Source organism: Gopherus evgoodei, chromosome 6, assembly GCF_007399415.2.
Source record: "Gopherus evgoodei ecotype Sinaloan lineage chromosome 6, rGopEvg1_v1.p, whole genome shotgun sequence".
Classification (NCBI taxonomy): Eukaryota; Metazoa; Chordata; order Testudines; family Testudinidae; genus Gopherus; species Gopherus evgoodei.
In genome coordinates this window covers 41,618,747-41,641,823 of record NC_044327.1, presented here as the reverse complement: position 1 = coordinate 41,641,823, position 23,077 = coordinate 41,618,747, and the positions used below count along the sequence as shown (strand labels likewise).

The window sequence follows — 23,077 nt, the reverse complement described above, 5'->3', positions numbered from 1 at the left end:
CCAATCCTGGAAACACAAGCACTTCCCTCTTCACCCAGAGGGTATGCAAAGTCAGGCTAGTAAATCTAACACACACAGATTTCCCCCTGACTTCTTCCTCCCACCAATTCCCTGGTGAGCACAGACTCAGTTCCCTGGAGTCGCCACTAAAGAAAAACTCCAACAGGTCCTTAAAAAGAAAGCTTTATGTAAAAAGAAAGAAAAATTACATAAAAATGGTCTCTCTGTATTAAGGTGACAAATACAGGGTCAATTGCTTAAAAGAAATATGAATAAACAGCCTTATTCAAAAGAACACCATTCAAAACACTCCAGCAACTACACACATGTAAATACAAAAGAAAAAAACAATAACCCTTATTGTTTTATGATCTTTGTACTCACAACTTGGAAACAGAAGATTAGAAAGCAGGAGATAGAAAAAATCCTTCCCATAGGCCGAGAGGGAGTACAGGCACAAGACAAGACAAAGAACTCACACACAAACTTCCCCTCCACGCAGATTTTAAAAAGTCTTGTTTCCTGATTGGTCCTCTGGTCAGGTGCTTCAGGTTACTTCTTTCCAGATGAAAGAGACATTAACCCTAGCTATCTGTTTATGACAGGTACTTGGTCCTGCTAGTGAAGGCAAGGGACTGGCTTGATGACCTTTCAAGGTCCCTCCCAGTTCTATGAGATAGGTATATCTCCATATTATATATTACAATTCCTTTCCAAATGGGTATTATTATTATCTTTTTACAGATTGACCAATGCATAGTTTAAATAACCTATTCAAGGTCACTGCAAGATAGTAGCAAAATCAGGAACAGAACAGAACTATATATTCTGGCTCCAATTCTTACTTTGATTCCTCAAATATTTTGATACAACTGTTCACTAAAAACACATATGCATTATTCCCTTTACCTGGATGACCAAGATAGTAAAACATACCATAAGCCTCAGCATGCATGTGTATAGGAAACAGTATTTGTATGACTCTATTTACATCTACTTGTACATAATTCATTAGAGTATTTTGTAATATTCTACATATGCTATTGTCTGTCTCCATTACTTTACAGCGTTTGTCCATTTGTGCACACAGACAAATTTTACAAGATAGTTCCTTTATAGATTAAATGAGCATAAACTTGCACGGCATTTACGAAAAAAGAATTTGTAAGGGAGTCACAGTTAGCTAGCATTCATGCTCTGTGTAGTGTAGATATTCAGAGTGAAATGCACTGCCAGCTTATCATAGTAACTCTAGGGTTGCCAGGTGTCCGGTTTTTGAATGCAACACCCAGTGAAAAGGGCCCTGGAGGCTCCAATCCAGCACCTCTGACTGGGTCGTTAAAAGTCCAGTGGCAGCGCAGACAGGGCTCCCTAGTCAGCTCTGCACAACTACCAGGAAGCTGTCAGCATGTCCCTCTGGGTCCTAGGTGGAGGGACGGCCATGGGGTTCTGCACGCCTGCTCCCCCCCCCAGCGCCAGCTCAGTAGCTCCCATTGACCAGGAACACCTCAACCCCTTGCCTCAGCCTGGAGCCCTCTCCTGCACCCCAAACTCCTCATCTCTGTCCCACCCTAGGGCCGCAGTGGAGCCTTCTCGCACCCCAACCCCCTGCCCCAGCCGAGTGAAAATGAGCAAGTGAGTGAGGGTGGGGTCGGAGAGCGAGCAACGAGGGGAGGGAGGGGATGGACTTGTGGAACGGGGATGTGGCCTCGGAGAAGGAGGAGCAGGGGGCAGGGCAAGAGTGTTCGTTTTTTTTTGCAAAATAGGAAGTTGTCAACCTGTGACTCGTGTGACACTGTGTAAATGAATCCACCAAGCTCATAAAAGTTTAGAACCCATTCCTCCAGCACCTATATACCTAAACCCCTATTAACCTTAGTGTATAGTCTATGTATGAACTGCAGATCCATATAAAACAAACTGGCCTTCAGCTGCTCCCAGGATCAGGGATGCACAGGGATCTGGCTGGACCCAGAGATGGAGGCCTGTACTGTAGTGAGGGATAGGCCATAGAGGCCAGTATTAAGGCTGTCTGCAGAACTTCATCTGGCATTCCACACTCTTGAATGTTTCACTCTGCAACCTGAACATTGTTAATGTTTTTCTCTTTGTTGGTTTGGCTGGGTATTTTATTTTTTATTTTATTTTATTTTATTTGGGTGTAATCTGGGGCATTTGGGAGTTGACAGGTTCTAAACAGATGTCAAAATTTACTGCTCCTCACCCAAGCAAACCAGTTTCAATATCCCATAGTCCCCTTTTTAAAAAATTATATTTAGGCTTGGCAGGATTTGGGCCCCCCGACCCCTTGCCACAGGCAAGTAGAGAGTTTGTGGCTCCCCTCAGCATCCCAGGCTCCCTGGGCAGCTCTCACCACTCTTACTACTGCCCGGCTCAGCTCCTGGCATGGCCAGGGGGTGGGGCACATGCAGAGACTTTAGAGCGCCGCCTCATGGCCACGCTGGAAGCCTAAAGGGAAGAGAAGAAACAGAGGGTGGGGCCATGGAGGGGGTAGGGCTTCTGCATGTGTCCTGTTCAGAATTTTGAAAAAGTGGTTACCCCACTCTCAACTGTGCTGGGAGCCCCTGCAGGCTTGCTGTCAGCGTGGGGAGTCCCCTTCAGGAACACTGTCAGTGCAGCCCTACCCGTAAACCTGCCCTTAATTTCCTGCAACTGTGAAAATTCAGATCAATAAAAATTGGGAGGGAAATGCTTAAAACCCATAGTTTTGTGCAACTGAGAAAATTCAAACCCATAAAAATAATTTTAAAATGCTTGAAAATAAAAAATTTGAAATGATAAAAATGGAATTCAGCCAAGCCTATCTATATGATAGGATTAATTTACCAATTGCCAAAAAGGAAGTTGCTAACAAACAACGCACTTCAGCCTGGATACCCACAGTAGACAGAGCACAGGTCTTAAAGGTGACTCCCTTTAACTTTTTTTAAAATATTCCTCAAAATAGCTAAGGGGAGTTGAGGCATTTAGCAACTCTCAGGCCATTGCTAATGGGGCTCTTAAGAGGTACGTCACTGACTTTGCACCTTGAATTGCACTGACCAATATAAACTGAGGAAATAGCTTTGCCACTGCTCAAAGTATTATCTGAAACAAGCAGCTGACTCTGACAGTGTGCTAATGATCATATGACTGCAGTCAATTCTCATGGGAGAGAGACAGACACAGATCTCATGCTTAGGCTACTGACATGTTTCTCTTTCAAGTCTAGAGTGGAAATCAGTTCATGTAAAAATTCTAAGCTGAGGTTAAAGAAATGACACACACAGCACAATTTCAATCCACATTTTGCTTCCAGTTATTTTGATAATATCAAATAAGTTAGTTTAAGTACAAAACAGATCGCTAACTGCTTTATTGCTCAAGGAGGTAAATCCAGAAATCCTACTTGACTAATACTGCTCTTGAACAAACTGCACTTGGTATATCCTGATGATTATTTGACACACTCCACAAGAAACTGTTTCCAGTGCACAGGCATGGTCTGGCAGCAGTGGAAGTCCACCCATAAATGATATTTCTGGCTTTGGCCCAGAAAAACATTTCAATCTGTCATCTCTGAAAGATTCTGAAATAATCTTTGAAACCTGGTTCTTTGGCGAAACCTACAAAGGTGACCAAGCTTTAGAAATTAAACCAGCAGGACAGATGTAATTCTTTCTCCACCTCTCCCCAAATCTTTAGAGATACTGGTTCAATAAAACAAATGTTTTAAAAATACAGACTCTAAAAGCTCTATTGCCTACAAAGGTCTTTAATCTAAGGGTATGTCCGCATTGCACTCACGGAGTTTGACTGCTGCTCATATAAACGTACCTGAACTAGCTTTAGTCCAGCTAGCTCACGCACCAGAGCAGTGAAGTTGTGACAGCACCAGCTTCAACACAGGCTGTACAAGCCTGGCTGGAACCCTGGTGATTACTTGAGCAGCTCGTAAACATTAAAGCCATGCCCTTTCAGCTTGACTGCTCCAGTCCAGTACCCAACCAACTAGATTAAAACTAGGTTAGCTATCTCCACATGAGTTGCTATCAGAGCCCATGAATAGTTGTCTACATAAACATTTAAGTTTGTGTATATACCTTTTAACTCAATGGAAATACACATTTTTACTTCCTTATCCCATCTTACTTATAATGATATAAATGACATTTATCTAGAGATCTTTACCCTGACAGATCCCAAAGCAATTCACAAACTTAAATAACATCTAAACTACTAACAGGGATTCCCTTCATCCACCAGTGAATTACAAACATCCCTAGGGTGAAACAGAAAAATGGTCTAACAGCAGAAGGCAACACCACATATAGTTTAGGACAGGAAATGAAGAGTACCTTATCATATTTAGAAGGACAACAGAATTTAAGTAGAGAGAATGTTATTAGTCAATTTGGGATTTGGTCAGGATTTTGTGAACGGTGTCATGGGAATTTTAATGACCACTAGTGATCAGGACCTCCGTTTCACATCTCCTCCCAGAAGTGGAATATGTGACTCTATTTAAATAGTCACATGGCTCATTGTGTGCAAATTAAAAATGAGTAGTATAATAAATACACTATTCACATTGCACAGAAATCATTCATCACTTAATATTAAATACTTCCCTCTGGATTTATTGTTATTCTATCAAAAGACTAAGCAGCAGCAAGAATTTTAACTATAGTGCATCTGCCCAAACAAAACAAAAAGATTTAAAAATCACACTAAAATGCACTCTTACCTAGCAATTCAAAATCCTCTTCTGTGGGATTAGTTATAACAACAAGTATTACATTAAAATACAGCAAGGTATTTTCTGTTTAATTTGCAAATATGTAACTTACTTTCGATTCACAATCAGCCACTCCCGAATATATGTCTGAACACAATCCTTGACATGTGGATCCAATTCAACACTGGGAAAGATATTAAAAAATACATGTTAATACTTTAAAAACATTGTCATGTCTGAGAAGGGGACGATTAATCTGTACTGCATGTGTTATCTTGCTGGAATGTTTGCTGCTGTTCTAGTTTTAACAGAATTAACTATTTACCACTGTAGGTAGCTCATGACTACAAGACTAACGCAACGTTTTATGGCAACCATAAAATACCGCAAAACAAAAGAAAGTGTCCAGGCATGAGTGCAGGGTCTCAGACAGGATCATAATCAGGGCAGCAAGCCCCTCCTGTCACTCATGCCACCGCAGCTACATGGCTATTTTTAGCAGGTTAACTCTATTAGCACTAATGCAGGTATGTCTCCTTATGCTGAAAATTACATGCTACAGCTCCTGTGCAAACATACTCTAAATTAGCAAATAGTAAATTTCCTGTAACTGGTACAGCATTTTTTTGTTGTTTGGTTTTGATTTTGTAGTGTAGCTAAGATCCTTTCAATTAGTTTGGCTGCTCTCTGTGCAGGACACCTCAGAGTGTACTGCCTTACGTGCTCCTGTGTGTGCATGTCCTCCAGGCTCTCTACCTCTTGCTCAGGCACTGGGGGATAGCTATGAAGATTTTCTTAAGTACAGATACTACCAAGGTAGATGTGGTTACGTTAAAAGCTGTTGTGTGCACATAAATCAACAATGTTTGTTGAAGCTGGTTAGCTGAACTTGTCTCAAGCTAGTTACAAAAAACACAATTGTCCCTGTACCAGAGACAGGGTCTATAAGGACTTTACCCAGCATGAATCTATACATTCTTCCAGTGAAAAGAGAACACTGATATTCTTCAGTAACACTGGAGCCTACTATCTAAAACCAAAAAAAAAAAATTAAAAATTATTTTGCTACAGAATGAAACAGAGAGTAATATTTTTAATCATCTATCTAAGCAGGAGCTCCAAACATCAGAATATATTAATGGCTTCTAATCTGTCCCAGAAAAAAGAGTTTATTATTATAAGTCACAACAATCTTTATCTTATTATATGGATTATTTTATATAAAATGATTTTTAAACAAAAAGCACCCTCTCTGCAAAATTTTACAGACTATTCCAAGATTTATATGCTGAAAGAACCACTGGAATTATTCTCTGACACATTTTTAAACACTCTTTTTCAGGTAATTCATTATGTGCTGCAAAACTAGATATTTCTTTATTCATGTGAAAACCAAAAGGAAAAAAATATATTATCCACAATGAGGGGAAAATAGGAAGAAAATACTTATATTTTAGTTCATGATTAATAAATGTAGAGCAATTGCATAAGAAAATGTTTAACTTGGATCAATCATACGTGATTTTAAGCACATGGTCTACATTTTAAAAGATGCTTGGTTGAGTGATTTCTAAGGACGTTAACAAACAAGGCCAATACTACTCTTGAGCCATATCCATAGCACCTCCACTGACACAAATAGCAGTTGTGCACTTGGATCAAAAGCAGCATAAGGCCCTTCATGCTTGAATTTAATTGCCATCTCAATGTATAATACTAGGAGATCGTGCAAATCTATATTAAATAACTAGCGTGGATATGACTTAACTCAACAAAAGCAGATGAGGCTGAAAATCTATCCTTAGCTTGCCCAGGTCTGAGTATTATTGAAGGTACTGCAGCAGGACATTTGGAGTTCTCTCATGATTTGTGAGCACTTACACATACCAGAACAATTCTGATTTTAGGGACACCTATGCAACTCCAGATTTTTTTCCATTTTCTGACTGGAGTTGCACAAGTTTAAATGAGGCCAGAATTTGACCCCCAGGGTCAGATTCTCAGTTTTGTTCTGGCCCCTTTGAACTTCCTGACTGGTGCAAAAGGCTAGAAAGCAACTAGATCTCCCGAGATGTAGAATTTCTGGAATGAACTAAACATAGAATTTCTTCCGCAATTAAATTTTTATGCTTTTTACTCAGGCACAAAACCAGTGAACAGGTTTTGCATTGTTAGTTTTCTGTGAATATGGGAGATCTGTAGTGAAATGTTGCTGACTTCAAATTTATTTAGATGTGACTGCTTGCACACCAAAATTCAACTGGTGGTTGTTCCATCTGTATGTTACACACTTGTATGTATAGTGAAACACCCAACCGATACCAATTTGCAGACCAGTTTTTCACACCTATTCACCCGAGCTGACCATGACACATTTTGCTTTTGACTCTGCTAAAACCATTAAAAATTTTTTCCAAGGCATCATTTTTCCAGTTTAAACATTCTACTGCTCATAATTTTAGTCTCTCTCTCTCTTAGCTGCCTCAGGTATTTCCAGGATGCTCATCATCTGTATGAGAACACCACTAATAATATTTAATACTTATCAAGATTTAATCTGATTTAAATCCCATTAAAGTCAATGGAAAGACTCCTAATGGTTTCATTGGGTATCAGCTCAGGTCCACTGGGCTTTACATGGTTAAAGTGATTTCCAGAGATTGCCAAATTTATCCTCACAAAACCCCTGTGAAGTAGATAGCTACCTAAGTATTATTATCTCCATGTTACTGACAGTGAAATTGAGAGAGGGGGTTTAGTGACTGGCCCAAGATCACATAGCAAGTCAGTGGCCGAGCAAGAAACAGAACCCAGTTCCATGCTTAGTCCACAGTGCTTTATCTGTGTGTGACCACAAATGCCTCACCCCCTCAACAGGTGGAGGAACTTGATGGGGCCAGCAGCAGAGGGGACAGCCCCAGGAGCAAAGGAGGAAGACAGTTACTGAGGGCACCAGGTACCTCCCCACTCCCTTGGAGTCTCTGCACCCATTAGCTGGTTGAGACAAAGGATTCTGATTAGCTTGCATCTCCCAGCTCCAGGATTTAATCTGGAGCATGGAACATGCAGTACCCCATTGTAGCATCTTAAAGTCCATCCCTATGTGACTACAAGGTGTTTAGAGCCACAGACAACTTAACGAGTGCCAAGCCGTTCAGGTGATCAGCTGCAGCGGTTCTTTTTGGCCTGTTCTTTGTCTCTCTAATCAATTGGTTGTGATCAAATTGTTTACACACCAAGAAAGAAACTGTAATTTTTCTAAAGTTCGCATTTAGCTTCTTAATACACTTAACAACAAAAGCGAGCTACATTAAGAATTAACGGTGTGCCCTTTTCTATACACCCTCCATTAGGCTTAAAAGAAATAGAATGCAAGTCTATATACTGCTTCAATTTTTTTTTTTAACTGTGGTCATTACCGACCCTTTAGAGAAAACTGCATCTCTTCTGTTTCTCTCTGAACTCTGAAATATCATAAAGGAGAAGAGCAGAGATGGGCCCTACTAGAACTCTGAATCCAAACATGCCCTGAACTTTGGGCTGGTTTTGATCCAGATACAAAACACAAAAAGGACGATTTTTACTATAAGAAAGAGAAATTAATCTCTGGCCCTTTCCTTCCCCCAGGGTCTACTCTCATTGTTGCCGTCTTTTTGAAGGAGAACCCACAGACCTCAACACCCTTTCAGGCTGTATAGGGGACTACCAGCTGCACATTCTCCCACATTGCTTTTTGCAGGGGATGGCTGCCAGGTAACCCCTGCCACTACTTCTCCTGTAGCTGCCAACAATCCCTATCAAGCCAGGATGGATTCAGCTCCTGCTTAGACCTGTTCTAGGATTTTTTTAAAACGTCAGCAATTATGACTGTCCCCACACAGCCAAGCCCTATAGCACAGATAGGCCAGCAAGGACACAATTGGCTCCCTCACAGTACCAGCAAATGGCATTATTAGATCTCCTTGGAATCCTTGCATAGTTGCTAAGTCTTGGTCTTTCCCCCCTGCCCCCACCTGTACATTTTGGGCAAGCACTCTGGCTCCAAAAACACTTAGTCTGGCCTGAGCTTCCAGCATATCTGCTGCTGCAGCAGGAGTAGGACCTTTGCTACCAATGCAGCTGCACAAATGGCAGCCATCAAAATAAAATGATTTATTTTTATGACTCAGGATCAAATTCTGCACAGACTTACTAGACCAGAACCCATGTCTGCAGGGTGCTGAATGACCACCATTCCTCTTGCAACTGGCAGCCAAGACAAAGCCATGACCAATGTTCTGTAAACCCAGGCAGACTACTCACCAGAGGAAATGCCACCCACAGAAGATTTGACTGGCAGCACCTCCATTACTGCTGATTGGTTCAGATGCACTACTGAAGCATGGAGGACTGTCTGAGACAGAGCCTGCCTTGTTCCAGCTTTGGACCCAGATATGCTTCTGCCTTCCCTGACTCAGATACACAGTTCTGGAACCCACGGCTGAGGCATCCAGCTTCTGACCCTTGGTTTTTTTTTCTTGACTTCTGCTCTGACTTCTAGGCCTGACTGCACGCACCCCACTTCCTGACACCTACCCGCTTTGCAACACCTGTAGGACTTGCATGAGATAGACTGTAGGTGAGTGTAGATTTTGCCATTAGCTGCTTGATTCTTCAGCCCTTATATGCATGTAAATACCCCCTTAGTCTCAACAGGAGTAAAACACACATAAGGGCTCCAGAAGGGGCCCTAAGTCTTTCTAGCTTTTTTTTTTTTTTTAAGACCAGAGCTACCCTAATAGCTTTAACATATTCTGAATTCTGCTGCCACAGTGGCAGTGCATGGCAATTGTTAACTGGTCCAAAGGCTATTGAAGGCACTGGAAAATTCCCTCAGATTTCAGTGGGCTATTGTTCAGGACCCTTGGAGTGATTGCCCAAAAAATTCTGTGCATTGGGGTGAGATGGGCAGCAGGCAGACAAGGGAGGAACACAAAGAGAGGAGAACACTTCAGGGGACCAAGTTAAGGCTGAAAGTGGCTCTCCATTTAGCTCTGGTAGAGAGCTCTAGCCTCATGCAGTGGCAGCAGCATATGCTCAGCCAATCATGCAAGAAGTGTGTGTGCAGTTGGAGTATGGGAGCTGAATCAGGCATTTTCTGCTATGAGTTTATTTAAATAACCAAGATTTAAAAACATAGTTTTAAATGGGTACTGTTGATAAATACCTTGGTTAAAAACTCTATAATTTGTGGAGTGGCTCATGAGCTGGATGGTGAAGAGGCCTTGCAGTCCCATCATGTGCATTTATTGGAGAAAATGACAGTCTCAGAAAACAAAACCCTCTTCCACCAATTAGATCACAATAGTCATCCATGCTTTTGCATAAACATTTTCATAGGCTCCCAATTCTGCAAGGTACTTACCTAACTTCAATATATGAGCAGCACTATTGAAATCAATGGGACGTTCCTTGCTTAAAGTTAGGAATGTGAGTAAGTGCCTTGCTGAATTGGAAACATGAACGTGCACACATCCTTTTCAATACCTTTTTAATCACACACTATTCCAAATAAGCTCTCCTTACCCTTCTTCGGGCAAGGGAAGGTTGCAAAGTCCTGCATTCTTTTGGAGTAAAGACAATGTCCAAATCATCTTCAGGAAAGTCACCAAGTTCTGCACAGTTTCTGGGTCTAAGTTGTTCAGCTGTGTCATCAGGAAACCTTCAAATCCACTGGCTCCACTGCGTCATAAAATGGAGGCTGTAGAGAATAAAAATAAATAGGGTTTTATAGCAATGTGGGCTTTTAAAAGAAATAACTCAAGCTTATTTCCCCTACTAAACCTGGAAAGCATGACTCTATTCCTTTATGGAGTGCAAGTAAAATTCTTCACGAAGAGAAAATGGTTAGAGAAGGATCTGTCTAAAAATGGAAGGCACAGAAAGGAAAAGAGTTAATTAATTAGAAAGAAACACAACATACTAAGTTTAGGCCCAAATTTGCAGCTCCTCTTCACAAAAACTTTCACTAGCTGGTGGAAGTGAGGGCTGGTTCAATCACATCTGGGGCCCCTTACAGGCCCATTCAACTGATGAGGAGATGCAGAGGCAGGGTCAGGAAGCAGACAGCATGCAGGCAGCAGCCAAAGGGCATCTAACATCCTCAGTAAAAGGCAACAGCAATATCCAGGCCATGACGGCTGAGTCCCTGAAGCAGGAGCAGCAGCTAAGGTAAGTACTGAAGCCCCTGACACCCAGCCCAAACAATCCAGGCCAAAATCATCAAAATGGCTATTTGTTTCCTGCATGAAATACTTTGATCCTGATTGTCAGAAGTGCTGAGCACTCACAACTCCAAATTAAGTCCATGGGATCCCAATAACATTACCATCCAAAATCTAAATACAGGGTTGTTTTCCTACCTCTTGCTAGTACAGATGACTTATTTTATGATATTTTCCAACTACCCCACAGTAAATCTTTAGAAACACATGGAACTGCTGTCCCCATCATCAGAAACCTCAAGCATCTGCCACTTCTGCAGCATATTATGCTGCAACTTAATAAAGCCAAAGGATGTTTAGTCATGCCTAATTAGCCATTCTGAGGTGGTACATCCTCTTCAGAACAAAGTTCAAAACATGTGAACTCTTCCAATGGCACACACTATCAAGCTGGCTGGTTCTTTTTACTTGCATAGTCACAACAATAGTGACAGAATTTCCTACTGCAGAATGGAAAAGAGACTGTGAAACAGCATCTTAGAACCTCTTCGCTTAGAACTATATACAACTGTATTTTATGTAAATGTACAGATTATTGCAAATGTAGAGGGTACTGCTATTTCTTTTTCCTTACTGTGTAACTAATACAAAAAAAGCTGCTTGTATGAAGACAATGAAACAGCTGTCCAGTCACATTCAAAGACTATTTATACCCTATTAAAGGTTTTCCTTATAAGTAATGAAGTGGTATAAAAGTCACAGTTTAAGATAATCTATCTTTCCTTTTCTGTGAGCTGTGAGGAAAACTAAGCACAGTGTGACCCATGAAAGATAATTACAGGATTAGAATAACTAGTGTACCAATGGAAAGTCCACTGGAGTATATTTATCAAATCAGTCTGTTAAACTATCCTTGACTATCAAGAACAAGGACTCTGTCACAACAGTAGCCCAAACATTGCAAATGACTGTTTACTGAAGTACCAAAAAAAATTGGGATAAACGTAGGTACCATAATCTATGCATACTGTCCTATAGCTGGGGATTATAAAAAGTATCCAGCTATTAAGAAAAATGAAGCATTTGATGTTTCTTATAACATTACACCCTCAATATTCAATATTACTACTACTACTACTAGTATCACCAACAACTCCATCTGAGATTTATTCTATTTGCATTGCAAGGTTCTTCCATACAAATAAAAACTATGGACCAAATCTTTAAGTCCTTATTCAGGCAAAACTCTCAGTGAAGATAACTCACATTTCAAAACTGAGTAAAATATAAGAACTTCAGGTTTTGGGCCCATGACAGGTTTGTTTTTGGTTTGGGTTTTTTGTTTTTGTTTTTTTACTTGTAAGGATCTTTGGATTAAGCTTTATAAAAAGGGGTTTCCCAGCCCCCTTTATAGAAAATTAGGATATAGGTATTTTACATTTCACTGTAATTTTTATTAATTATTTTACCCATTTTTATTAATTTTTATTAATTCTTGCTTTGTCTGTTTGCATCTTTGTTAGATATTATTCTTATCCTTCCTTTTTCTACATCAGTCTGTTTCCACTTTTAAGAACTTGAGGGTATTTTCAGTAACAAGTGCTTGTATCTGTATCAAGTGCATCATGAAACTCCATGCCCCAGCTGCATCATTTACAGAACCAGGAGGAAAATTCCCTATATGGTGACTGTCAGAATGTTCAGGGTACTACTCTGCTTATATTACTGTATGTGCTGCCAGTGTCATATTGACAAGTACATCTATGAACACAAATCATTTATATACCATTGGCACTGGACATTTGACTGTGCTTTCCACGTGTGCAGAAATCCTCAACTACAGGATTGTCAAATCATATCACTAGATAGTTTGCAATTGCTCTTAAAAGACCACAGAGCTAGCTGTTGCTAAATCACCTTCAGCAAGACTGATATGGACTTGAGCTTGTTCTTTGGGTTGCTATTACTGAAGTACCCATCTCCCCCAATTGTCTTCTCATATACTAGCTTGTTGGCCAATCGAGTTCTTTAGAGGGGACGACAAGCCATGAACAAGTTGATTTTTGACAAACCCAAGCTATAATGCATGAAATCCTGGACCAACTGAAGCAAACAACAAAACTCCCATTGACTTCAGTGGGGCAAGAATTTCACTCCATCTCTCTAAAATCAGGGATTGGCAACCTTTGGCACGCAGCCCATCAAGGAAATCCCCTGGCAGGCTGGGACGGTTTGTTTACCTTCAGCGTCCGCCGTTCCAGGCCAATGGGGGCTGTGGGAAGTGGTGGCGGGCCAAGGGATGTGCTGGCTGCCGCTTCCCGCAGTCCCCATTGGCCTGGAACAGCAAACCCCCGGCCATTGAGAGCTGCGATTGGCTGAACCTGCGGACACTGCAGGTAAACAAACTGTCCCAGCCCGCCAGCGGATTTCCCTGATGGGCCGCATGCAAAGGTTGCCAATCCTTGCTCTAGATCCTCTGTAATCAATCTCACTGCATTCACGGACTCAGTAATTTTGTCTCAGTGGGACAGTAAGAAACACAACATCTACATATGATGCTCAATAGTCACTAAGTTCAGGCAGTCTCTGGCACTGCAATCAAAATATCCTCAAAAATATCCTCAAAGTCCGAGAGAACAATTGCTAGGTAAAGCATTATCTAATAAGTAGGGCTGCCAATTATTGCAGTTAACTAAGTGATTAACTCAAACAAATTAACTCGATTAAAAAAATTAATTGCGACTAATGGCAGTTTTAATTGCACTATTAAATTATAAATATTTATTATAAATAAAATATATGTTTTTCCACATTTTCAGATATATTGGTTTCAGTTACAACACAGAATAGAAAGTGTACAAATTATTTTTTATTACCAATGTCTGCACTGTAAAAAAGATAAACAATAGAAATAGTATTTTCAATTCATCTTATACCATTTCTGTAGTGCAATCTTTTAATCATGAAAGTGCAATTTACAAATGTAGAATTATTTTTTTACATACCTGCACTCAAAACAATGTAAAAATTTAGAGCAGGTGTTCTCAACTGGGTGTTGGGTCCCCTCAGGGTGTTGTGAGGTTATTACATGGAGGGTTACAAGCTGTCAGCCTCCATCCCAAATCCCGCTTTGCATCCAGCATTACAATGGTGTTAAATATATTAAAAAGTGTTTTAATTTATAAAGGGGGGCACACTCAGAGGCTTGCTATGTGAAAGGGGTCACCAGCACAAAGTTCGAGAACCACGACTTTAGAGCCTACAAGTCCACTCAGTCCTACTTCTTGTTCAGACAAATAAGTCTGTTTACATTTATGGGAGATAATGCTGCCTGCTACTTATTTACAATTTGTTACATGTGAGAACAGCACTGCATGGCATTGTTGTAGTTGGTGTTGCAAGGCATTTACGTGCCAGATATGCTAAACATTTATATGCCCTTTCATGCTTTGATTTGTAGATTGCATTATCTTTTGTTATCTTTTTTTACAGTGCAATATTTGTAATAAAAAATAATAAAGTGAGCATTGTACATTTTGTATTCTGCATTGTAACTGAAGTCAATATATTTGAAAATGTAGAAAAAAAATCCAAAATATTTATAATAAATTTAAAATTGGTATTCTGTTATTGTTTAACAATGCGATTTTAAACTGGATTAGTCACAATTGTTTTAATCTCACAATTAATTTTTAAATAATTTGACAGCCCTAGTAGTAAGGACATATACCTGCAGATATGTTTTATAATGTTCCATAGTATTAGTTTAGAAAAGATGAAAACAAATGAGGTAAACTAATTTAAAATTCATGGTAGTATATCTATAATCTTTTTTTTTTACTGAAGACAGTGTTTTGCAAACAAAATGATGTTGCTTATTAAAATCCAGTTTTAAAATCAGCCATTGTATTTACTTTCCAACATCACACCACCCACTTTCATCAATCAAATCAATCACATTTTGTTTTGGCTTCTAACTTCTCTAGGTTAGATGGCAATAATAATCTTTGTCATTTGAATTGTGTGCTTTTAACTTTTGCAGTTTTGCACATTTTCTAGATACGAATTTTAAAAAGGGATGAAAAAGATAAAGCTAAATAAATAGAGATGGAATGTAATATATTAAAACAGAAAAAATGCAGATTTTCAAAAGAAAAGTCATCATTGCATTTTATGATACACTGTTGTACTCCCCCCACCCCCACCCCACACACAGAGCACACTCTATCCAATGAAGAGCAATTTAAGCATCCTACAGAAATAACCATAAATCACTACAGCAGACGTACCTTTTTAGATGATGGATTAGAGGCATGTAAGTTGTGACAGCTCACAAAATGGCGGCTACCGGAAGTGAAATGTAATGTTACCAAATTTCCTAACAGCAGAAGCAGGTTGCTGAGAGCAAAAGAAGAAAGAAAACCCTGCCCTCACCACGCATTTCAAACTGGGAAGTGAGCAAACCGCTAGTGGTAAGCCCTGACACACAGGAAGTGAATGCTTAACAGTATTTCCAGTTTCTCAATCGCTGGGGCACGAATACTCTGCCTACTCTTACTACTACTCAGAAAAGGGTCAAAATCCCATTCTGGTTTTATTTCACAGCATGAGATACTCCCAAATCTCCCCTGCTTTTGATGGGCCTTTAAAAAGATCTTGAATTTAATGGGAATACATTTCCTCTTGTTACAATAAACAGGACTATATTCCTCCCTATGTGACATCCAGCAGGCTGGAGAAGATGCTGAGGGGTTATGCAAGCACCTGACTCAAGCAGAACTAGCCAGTGACTTTCAAGCACTGCACACCAACACACCTATTGCACCACCTTGAAAAGGGCATGGCATCCTACCTCTTCCCTGTCCAAGCAGCTCTGCTGACTGGCATGGGGGAGAGGGAGGTGCCATGATCTCTCTTAACCCCTTCCCCTTCAAGCACCTAGCACATTTGCGGATAGCAGGGGTCACATTGCCCTTCAAGATGTTGGACAGTCCCTGCATAGGAGCATGAGGTGAGATACCTTTTGACCTCCAGACCTGAACCTCATTGTGGGGAGGTGGCCAGAATTTGGCCCGTCAGTTGTTAGCACATGTAGGAAGATGACAAATCTGGAGGGTATCCCCGTGTTAAGTATTTGGCATTGAAAACCTTCCTGAAAAGGCTCTAACATGAAATAGTATAAAGCTAAATATCCAGTCATGTCTCTTTGCTCTCTATGGCTAAGTATTTGAAATCTAGACTGGAGTAATTCAGTTACCTCAGTGCATCCAAAACACAACTAACCCAGTGCTATCAGTCAACCTACATTAGGTTAACTGCTGTTGTTTAGCAAATAATTTACAATAAGGAATAAATACAAGAAAAATGGTCACCTGCCCACAGACAATCACAAGGAAAAAAAAGCCCTGAAACTGAAGTATGTGGACAAAATTTGTACCCAGCAGTCCAACTAATGCACAGCCTTTTTCCAACAGTGGCCAGTGCCAAATGCTTCATGCTAGGAAGGTGTAGGGAACCATGCACTGAGCCACGCCATATGGGTCACGTAATGCCCTTTATTCCAGGCACACCACCTGTCTTTGCAGAGCACCACTGGCCAGCACACGCACGTTCTGTGCATATATGTGCTTACAGGGCAGGGCTCAAACAATTCCAGCAAAAGGCATAATTTGCACAGTCATTTATTTACTTTGATTTATGCTACCCTATCTCAGACCCTGGGCACCACTGACAATCATTTCAAACAAACAGTTGCCTCAGCTCACATTTCAGTAGTTTTATTATAGCCTTATGCAGAGGGCAGCAGAAAGCAAGATCAGCCCCCTAGAAGGGTTCAGTTAACTTGTCTAAAACATAATCAATATAGATGTAAAAACTATACACAACAAACTAATCTTAGTACTTACCAAGCTGAATAGAGCCAGAGGCACTTATACTTCGTTGACAAAACTGTCCCAATGCTCGGCTGGACGGTTAAATTGCTTCCTTATTTCTGCTGATGAATGCCTTTAATTAAACAGGAAAAACTTAAGTGTAGTGCAGTAGTTGTCCACAACTGAAAACCAACCAACAACTAATGTTAAGGTCACACTGGTAATTTTAACTCTACATTTATGAATATTTGAGGTATAAATAAGATAATCAAATATTTTTCCTAGAGTTTAAGAAGCTTAATGATTACTCTAATGTGTGGAACCATATTTGATTATTCCTGCTCTCCTCTTGCTTTGTAGCAAGTGTTGGCCTTCACTGAATTGTTCACAAAACATTTACAGTCCTGTATTCTCAGGATTTTGTTCATTTTCCCACCAATAAATATAGTGCTATCAAAGCTAAATTCTTGGAACTGAGGAAACTAAATATAAACTGATAAGAACAATTTGACCCTAATCAATTGTAATTGGAACATGAGTAGCAATATTTAATAATAGTCTGCAAATTCAGTCCTGCAAAGAAACTATTATAGAGCAACAGAACGGAGAGGGACCACCACAGAGGAGAAACATTTTTAATGAACTAATCATGGACCAAAAAAAGCAATAAGACAGCACTCCACTGACCGAACAGTAAAATCCTACACTCGGATCAATAACACGGTGTGCTGTCATTACCCACCTGGAAACAAAAACACCAGTCTAGAACATTGTAGTCTTAATAAGAGTATCAGCTGAATGTATAAGAGTGAGATTTTCAAAAGCACTAACTGATTGATTTCAATGGGGAGTAGAGATAGGTCAATGCCAAGCACTTTTGAAAATCCCACTTTGATTGAAAGTACAGTCAGCCAACCAAACCCATTGAGTTTAACAATCCACTAATCAGATTGATGCATTGCCTTCCTTTAATAACCTGCTGTAAATATTCTATGAGGCTCAGGACTAAACAATAAAATACATAATAATGATTGAGTAATGTCTTGTTTTTGTTTTGAACTGATTAATTTACATATTTTCCCTTAGGAACAAGGGGCATGATTCTCAAAGGTGCAGATGACAATTACATGCCTCTCACTGAAGTCATGAGAGTTAGGCACTTAATTGCCATTTTCACTTTTGAAAATCTCCCCCACAATAACTTCTTTAGAGAAATAAGAAAACAGTGTCACATTACCATTATCTAGAAAGGGTAGGATATTTAGCAGGATCCACTAGAGTCCAGAGTGTCTAATGGTAAAAGCAGGATATTGGAAGTCCATGAATCTATTCCCAGCTCTGCAACCTGACTCACTGAATGATGCTGAGCTCAGAACTGGAGCTTCAAAAGACTCTGAACTGACCACTCCAAATGAAATCAGTGCGAGCTACAAGTGCTCAGCACCTCTGAAAAATCAGGCCCTTAATCTCCCTCACACCACATTCATCCCTGGTGTAATTCTTCTGAAGTTAATGGAGTTATATCAGGGATGAACCTGATCCTCAGTGTTTCGGTTTACATTATCTATCTTACAGTTTTGTGCTGCCACCCATCACTATAGTATTTGAGCCTCTTCCAAGTCAAACAGGTTGGAAATAGCATAGTCCCCAGTGGACTTCATGCAGGCTCAGGCTCTTCTCCCTTTTCAGGTTATAGAAGGCTTTCCTTGGGGTAGGTTTATATTTAAGTGTGTTAAAGGAGGGTTTGGCTTCACTTCAGACAGCATTATTGCTTTGGAACAGGTCTCAAGTTTAAGGAAATTAGGTAGTCCTGTCTCCCAGTGGAGGAGAATCAGAAAAGTTCTTTGCTACATGGGACAATCTGCATGGGGTTAGGGAAACATCATGATGTGGTCAAATGAGAAGGCTCTTCTGTCCCCAGCACTCATTCCTCTAATGCTAGTGAGCGTTATTGGGTTCTTCAGCCATCTGATAATCAGGCTTTCAGACCCAAAATGATGGTGCTTCCCTGTTCAATCTGCACCTTCTCCTCCCTCTTCTCCTGTCCCAACTTCCTGTGAAGCAGCTGATAATTCAGAGTCCTTTTCAAATGTGACCAATTTGCTTGACTCTAAAAACAGCCAGAGCAAAAGCAGCCTTGAAAAGCCAAGTACTGCTATGGAACAGGAAGAAGAGACATCACTGAAAAAATACGTTCTACTCAGTATTGGCACCACAAGGCTTTTGCAAGCCAAAATGTTGAGGGATTCTTGATCTGATTCACTAGACAAATAGGTGTTTTAATCAGTAAAAAGGCACACAGGGGAAATCCGTGGTTTTCTTATGTCTAGTGTGTTTAAGATATATGGGGGACTTTTAAAAAGAGAACAAAAACTGTATACCAAGTTGATTTTCTTCCAGTCATCTCCCACTACAAGTAACCTCTGATCATGTGTCTCTCACAGCACGAAATAAGTATCAGTTTTACTGAACCCAGAATTTTCCTTTGAAGAGAATGGGCCAGATTCTGCCCTGTGAAGCATATCACACGAGTCTCATTGACATTAAGGAGTGTTGTAGCAACGTTCATCTGCTGGAAGATGATGGCTAAACATTTTCTAAAAACAGATTCCCACTCTAGATGAGGGAATAATATGTCTCCTAAATTATACAGGCTGTGGGGTGATTAGGCCCCTAGAACAAGGCATTGTTCTGAGCTACAAAAGGGAAGAGGCACACAGACAAGGAACTCAACTCACCTTTTGGCATAAGCAGATGCAACTCCGTGGCCTTCAGGGGAGCTATGCTCCTTACAAGAAGCAATGCATTTAGTGTGACCATATTTCCCCAATAGAAAAAACAGGACACCACGGGGGGCTAGCCTACTGAGCCATCCCTCCCCTTGCCCCCCATGCATGGGGCTGGCCCAAGCCACTCATCCGAGCCCTGCCTGCTCCCCATGCGAGGCTGGGGCTGGCATCGTTGCTCACTTGAGCCCTGTCTGCCCTCTCCCCTCCCTATGAGGCGGGGGCTAGCATCACTGCTCACTCAAGCCCTGCCTGTCCCCTGCACATTCCTCCGCACTCCACGTTTTTGACAAAAGTGGGCATTTGTCCCATTGGCTCTTGCCAACTGAGCAAGTTGGAAAGAGCCAATGGGATAAATGCCCACTTTTTCCAAAATGTCGGGACGGCAGGGACAGGGCTTAAAAATGGACTGTTCTGGCCAAAATGGGGACACATGGTCAGTCACCCGAATGAATTTGACCGCACAGATTTTTCACTATCTAACAGAAGGAATAATTTGAAAAGGAACACTACAATATTGAAGAAAAAATGACATACATTACAGGAAACTGATAAAGTAAAGAAGGCTGGTTCAATTGATAAACTTTAGATACTGAAGTAGGTAGTATATCTTGTTTCATTTACTAATTTAACTATTTCTGCTAAATTAACAATATTGTGCACTAGGATATCTGTACTACATGAGTTTTGCAAACAAACTGTGCTCACTAGCTAGATCTACAAAGACACTCACTAAGAAAACAAGGGCCAGATTTTACCCTTAGATATACACAAACTCAACTTCCATTGGGCCCTGATCCTACAGAAATGACTCCATGCAGCTGGAAGTGTCCACGTGTTGAATTCATTTGCAGGACCACTTTCAGCCATCAGTATTTGAGCAAGCATTCCTGAGATCGGAATTGGCCCCCAAACATATAGGTGTGGCAATAATAGTGCAGTGCTCTTATTTGGTCCCTGTTTGTTTTATGTAGTACTCAATGAGACAACTGACTGTAGAGAAAAAGTCATAAGGCTGTCACACAATTCACTGGTGAAATTCCTATTGGGTCAGATTCCATGTTGCATTGATCAGTAGGTAGAACCCACAAGAAAATGAAGGCAGGGGGAGTAAGGTAGCTTTATGCCACCTTTCTGCCTCCCACATTTTTGGGCTGCACTGGGGGGTTGGAGCAGTCCTTGCTCCTACACCGGGTGTATTTCCCCAGGGTGCCCATTGACTTCCAAGTAGTATATGCAATCCTGCAGAAATTTTTCCAAACAGCTCATTATAGTTGTGACTTAACAGTCCCCCCCACCCCAAACTCCTCTCCTAAACAAAGTGTACAGTTTGTATAATCTCTTAAACCAACAGTGCAACCATAGTTACAGACAGCAGGTATTAAGTGTAATTAAGCTTATGGACCAAATTCAGAGAGTTTGCCACTGCAGAGTTCATTGCAGGACTAGGGCCTCAGAGATAGAACATGATTAAGGTTAGTGATTAGGCCTAAATTATATAATAGAACAGAAAAGAAAATGAAAACAATTTTCCTTCACGTCTAGAATATTTTAGACCCTCTCTTGCACACTCCTAATTGGCCTAGTTCACATGAGCGATAATTTAAATGGTGATAGCTTGTCTCTTAATTTTATGCTCATGTCATAAACCACAGCTAAAGCCCATTGAAATCAGTATAAAGATTCCAACAAGATCAAGGACCTCTGGGTCAGGCTCATAGCACAGTAAGAACAAGTGGCTCTCCAAATTGGATAGTACCAGTCCATAAGTAGGATGAGGGAGAGGCAAACACAGCTATAAGTGCCCAGAAGAGGGAGAATCTTCTAATGAAGATGTCCGAGAGAAGATATTCAAAAGAAAAATCACTACTCATCAATAACTGCACCCATATACAGTTGTATGGAAAGCCAATTTCAATTGCAAGGCAAAACAATGTCTTGAATCACTCTCAAAGCAAAAATACTAATGAGCAACTGAGAGGCAAAAATTTCACCAATCCCAACAAGAAAGAAACAGAAGTATTAGAAATGAACAGACCATTCTCAAACGTCAAACATTCGTATGCCAAGAGCTTCCGAGGCCCATAATGGAATTCATTGAACTGTGGATGAGATTAGAGAGGCTGAGTGATCCCCCGCTGAGGCACATTAGTCTGTACTACAAAAAGTTCTGGAGACTAATCACATGTAAAAGAAATATGCTTTTGTATATGGACAGTCATTGTATCAGTATTAGGATGTAATATAATAAATTGTCTTTAAAGTAAAGATACCATTGCAGATTCTTAGGATTTCACTCTAAGATCTACCCATAAAAGTTACCTCTTTTGAACTGGATTTGCTAAAGACAGATTTTGAAAGAACACAGCAGGCACTGTGGTGCCATGGTGGTCAAAGGGACAGTACAAAAGTTTGGGTAATATATAACAGAGCAGAAGAGAATGGTTTTCAAGCTCACAGAGATCTTTCAGCAGCTGGAAAGTGGAAACTTTTAAATAGAGAAAATCTGGTTTTAAAGGTAAGAGTCTGTTGTATACACCTTCTAGCTGACCCATTCAAAGAAATAAGCAACTATCTAGTTGGAGGAGCTGGTGAGAGAAACTTTTATCACTCAAGTCATCCATCCATCCAATACTTAGAGAATTGAGAACAGGCTTCTGAAAGATCTGCATACAGTCTTCATTGGCTACAGAAAAACAGAGAGGTTAACTAAAAAGGGGGAAAGGAAGAGTCTCTCAAAGGATGGTGTATATATGTACTTACATAGAAGGGGTCATAAAATACAACAGAAAAAAACTTCAGTATTATATATTGACTGGTTTGGCTTCTCCTACTTTCTGTAAGAAAAGTAAAATTAAACAGAATTATGCATCCATTTAGGATTTTCTGTAAAAAAGCAAACATGTTGCCTTATGCTTAACTTTATGTTAAACCTTTGTTAGTCTGAGGAATAGACCCGTGGTCTAATAGTGACGAAGCAAATCATCTACTAGAATAATTCTTCTGTGCCTTTATTCTCAGGTTTGAGAGTTCTGTGGTTGCAACAAACAAAAAATTCTGCTAGAGAAGAAAGTAAATAGGAAAAAAAAACACAACAGGTCAGACTCCAACCCACCTCTTTAGCTACCAAGCATAAAAATCTGTCTCAGAGATTCTTTTCCCTTCTCACTACCAATGGAAGTAGTTTTCTTTTAATAGAGTTCCCTGGTTTTCCTCTAAATTTCTAATCTGGCCTTCAGGTACCACAGCTTCTGCTTCATTACCTCCCTCTTTACAGGTGTGGTTGACCTGGGCTAGCAGTTAACTCTTTGTCTGCTAGTGCTCAGGTAGGGCCTCTGCACTCTGTCATGGTCTTATTTAGGGTCTATCAGATTAAGAAATACCCTGCCTAGGAAGGGAACAACAATCCCAGACTGGACAACTGAATTTTATTTGCTGGACTGTCATGCAACGTCTTCCCAAAGTCAGCATGGGGTG

The 23,077-nt window shown here is 40.4% G+C and overlaps 1 protein-coding gene across 1 annotated transcript in view; it reads right to left on the bottom strand.

Annotated features, from left to right (window-relative positions):
- DOCK8 (dedicator of cytokinesis 8) overlaps positions 1-23,077 on the bottom strand; it is a 140,775-nt gene that overhangs the window by 100,470 nt on the left and 17,228 nt on the right. Inside the window, 5 exon segments of the mRNA XM_030566193.1 lie at positions 4,851-4,922; positions 10,304-10,317; positions 10,319-10,401; positions 10,404-10,479; positions 16,850-16,947. Coding sequence (XP_030422053.1) covers positions 4,851-4,922; positions 10,304-10,317; positions 10,319-10,401; positions 10,404-10,431 — 197 coding nt within the window. The 5' untranslated portion in view covers positions 10,432-10,479; positions 16,850-16,947.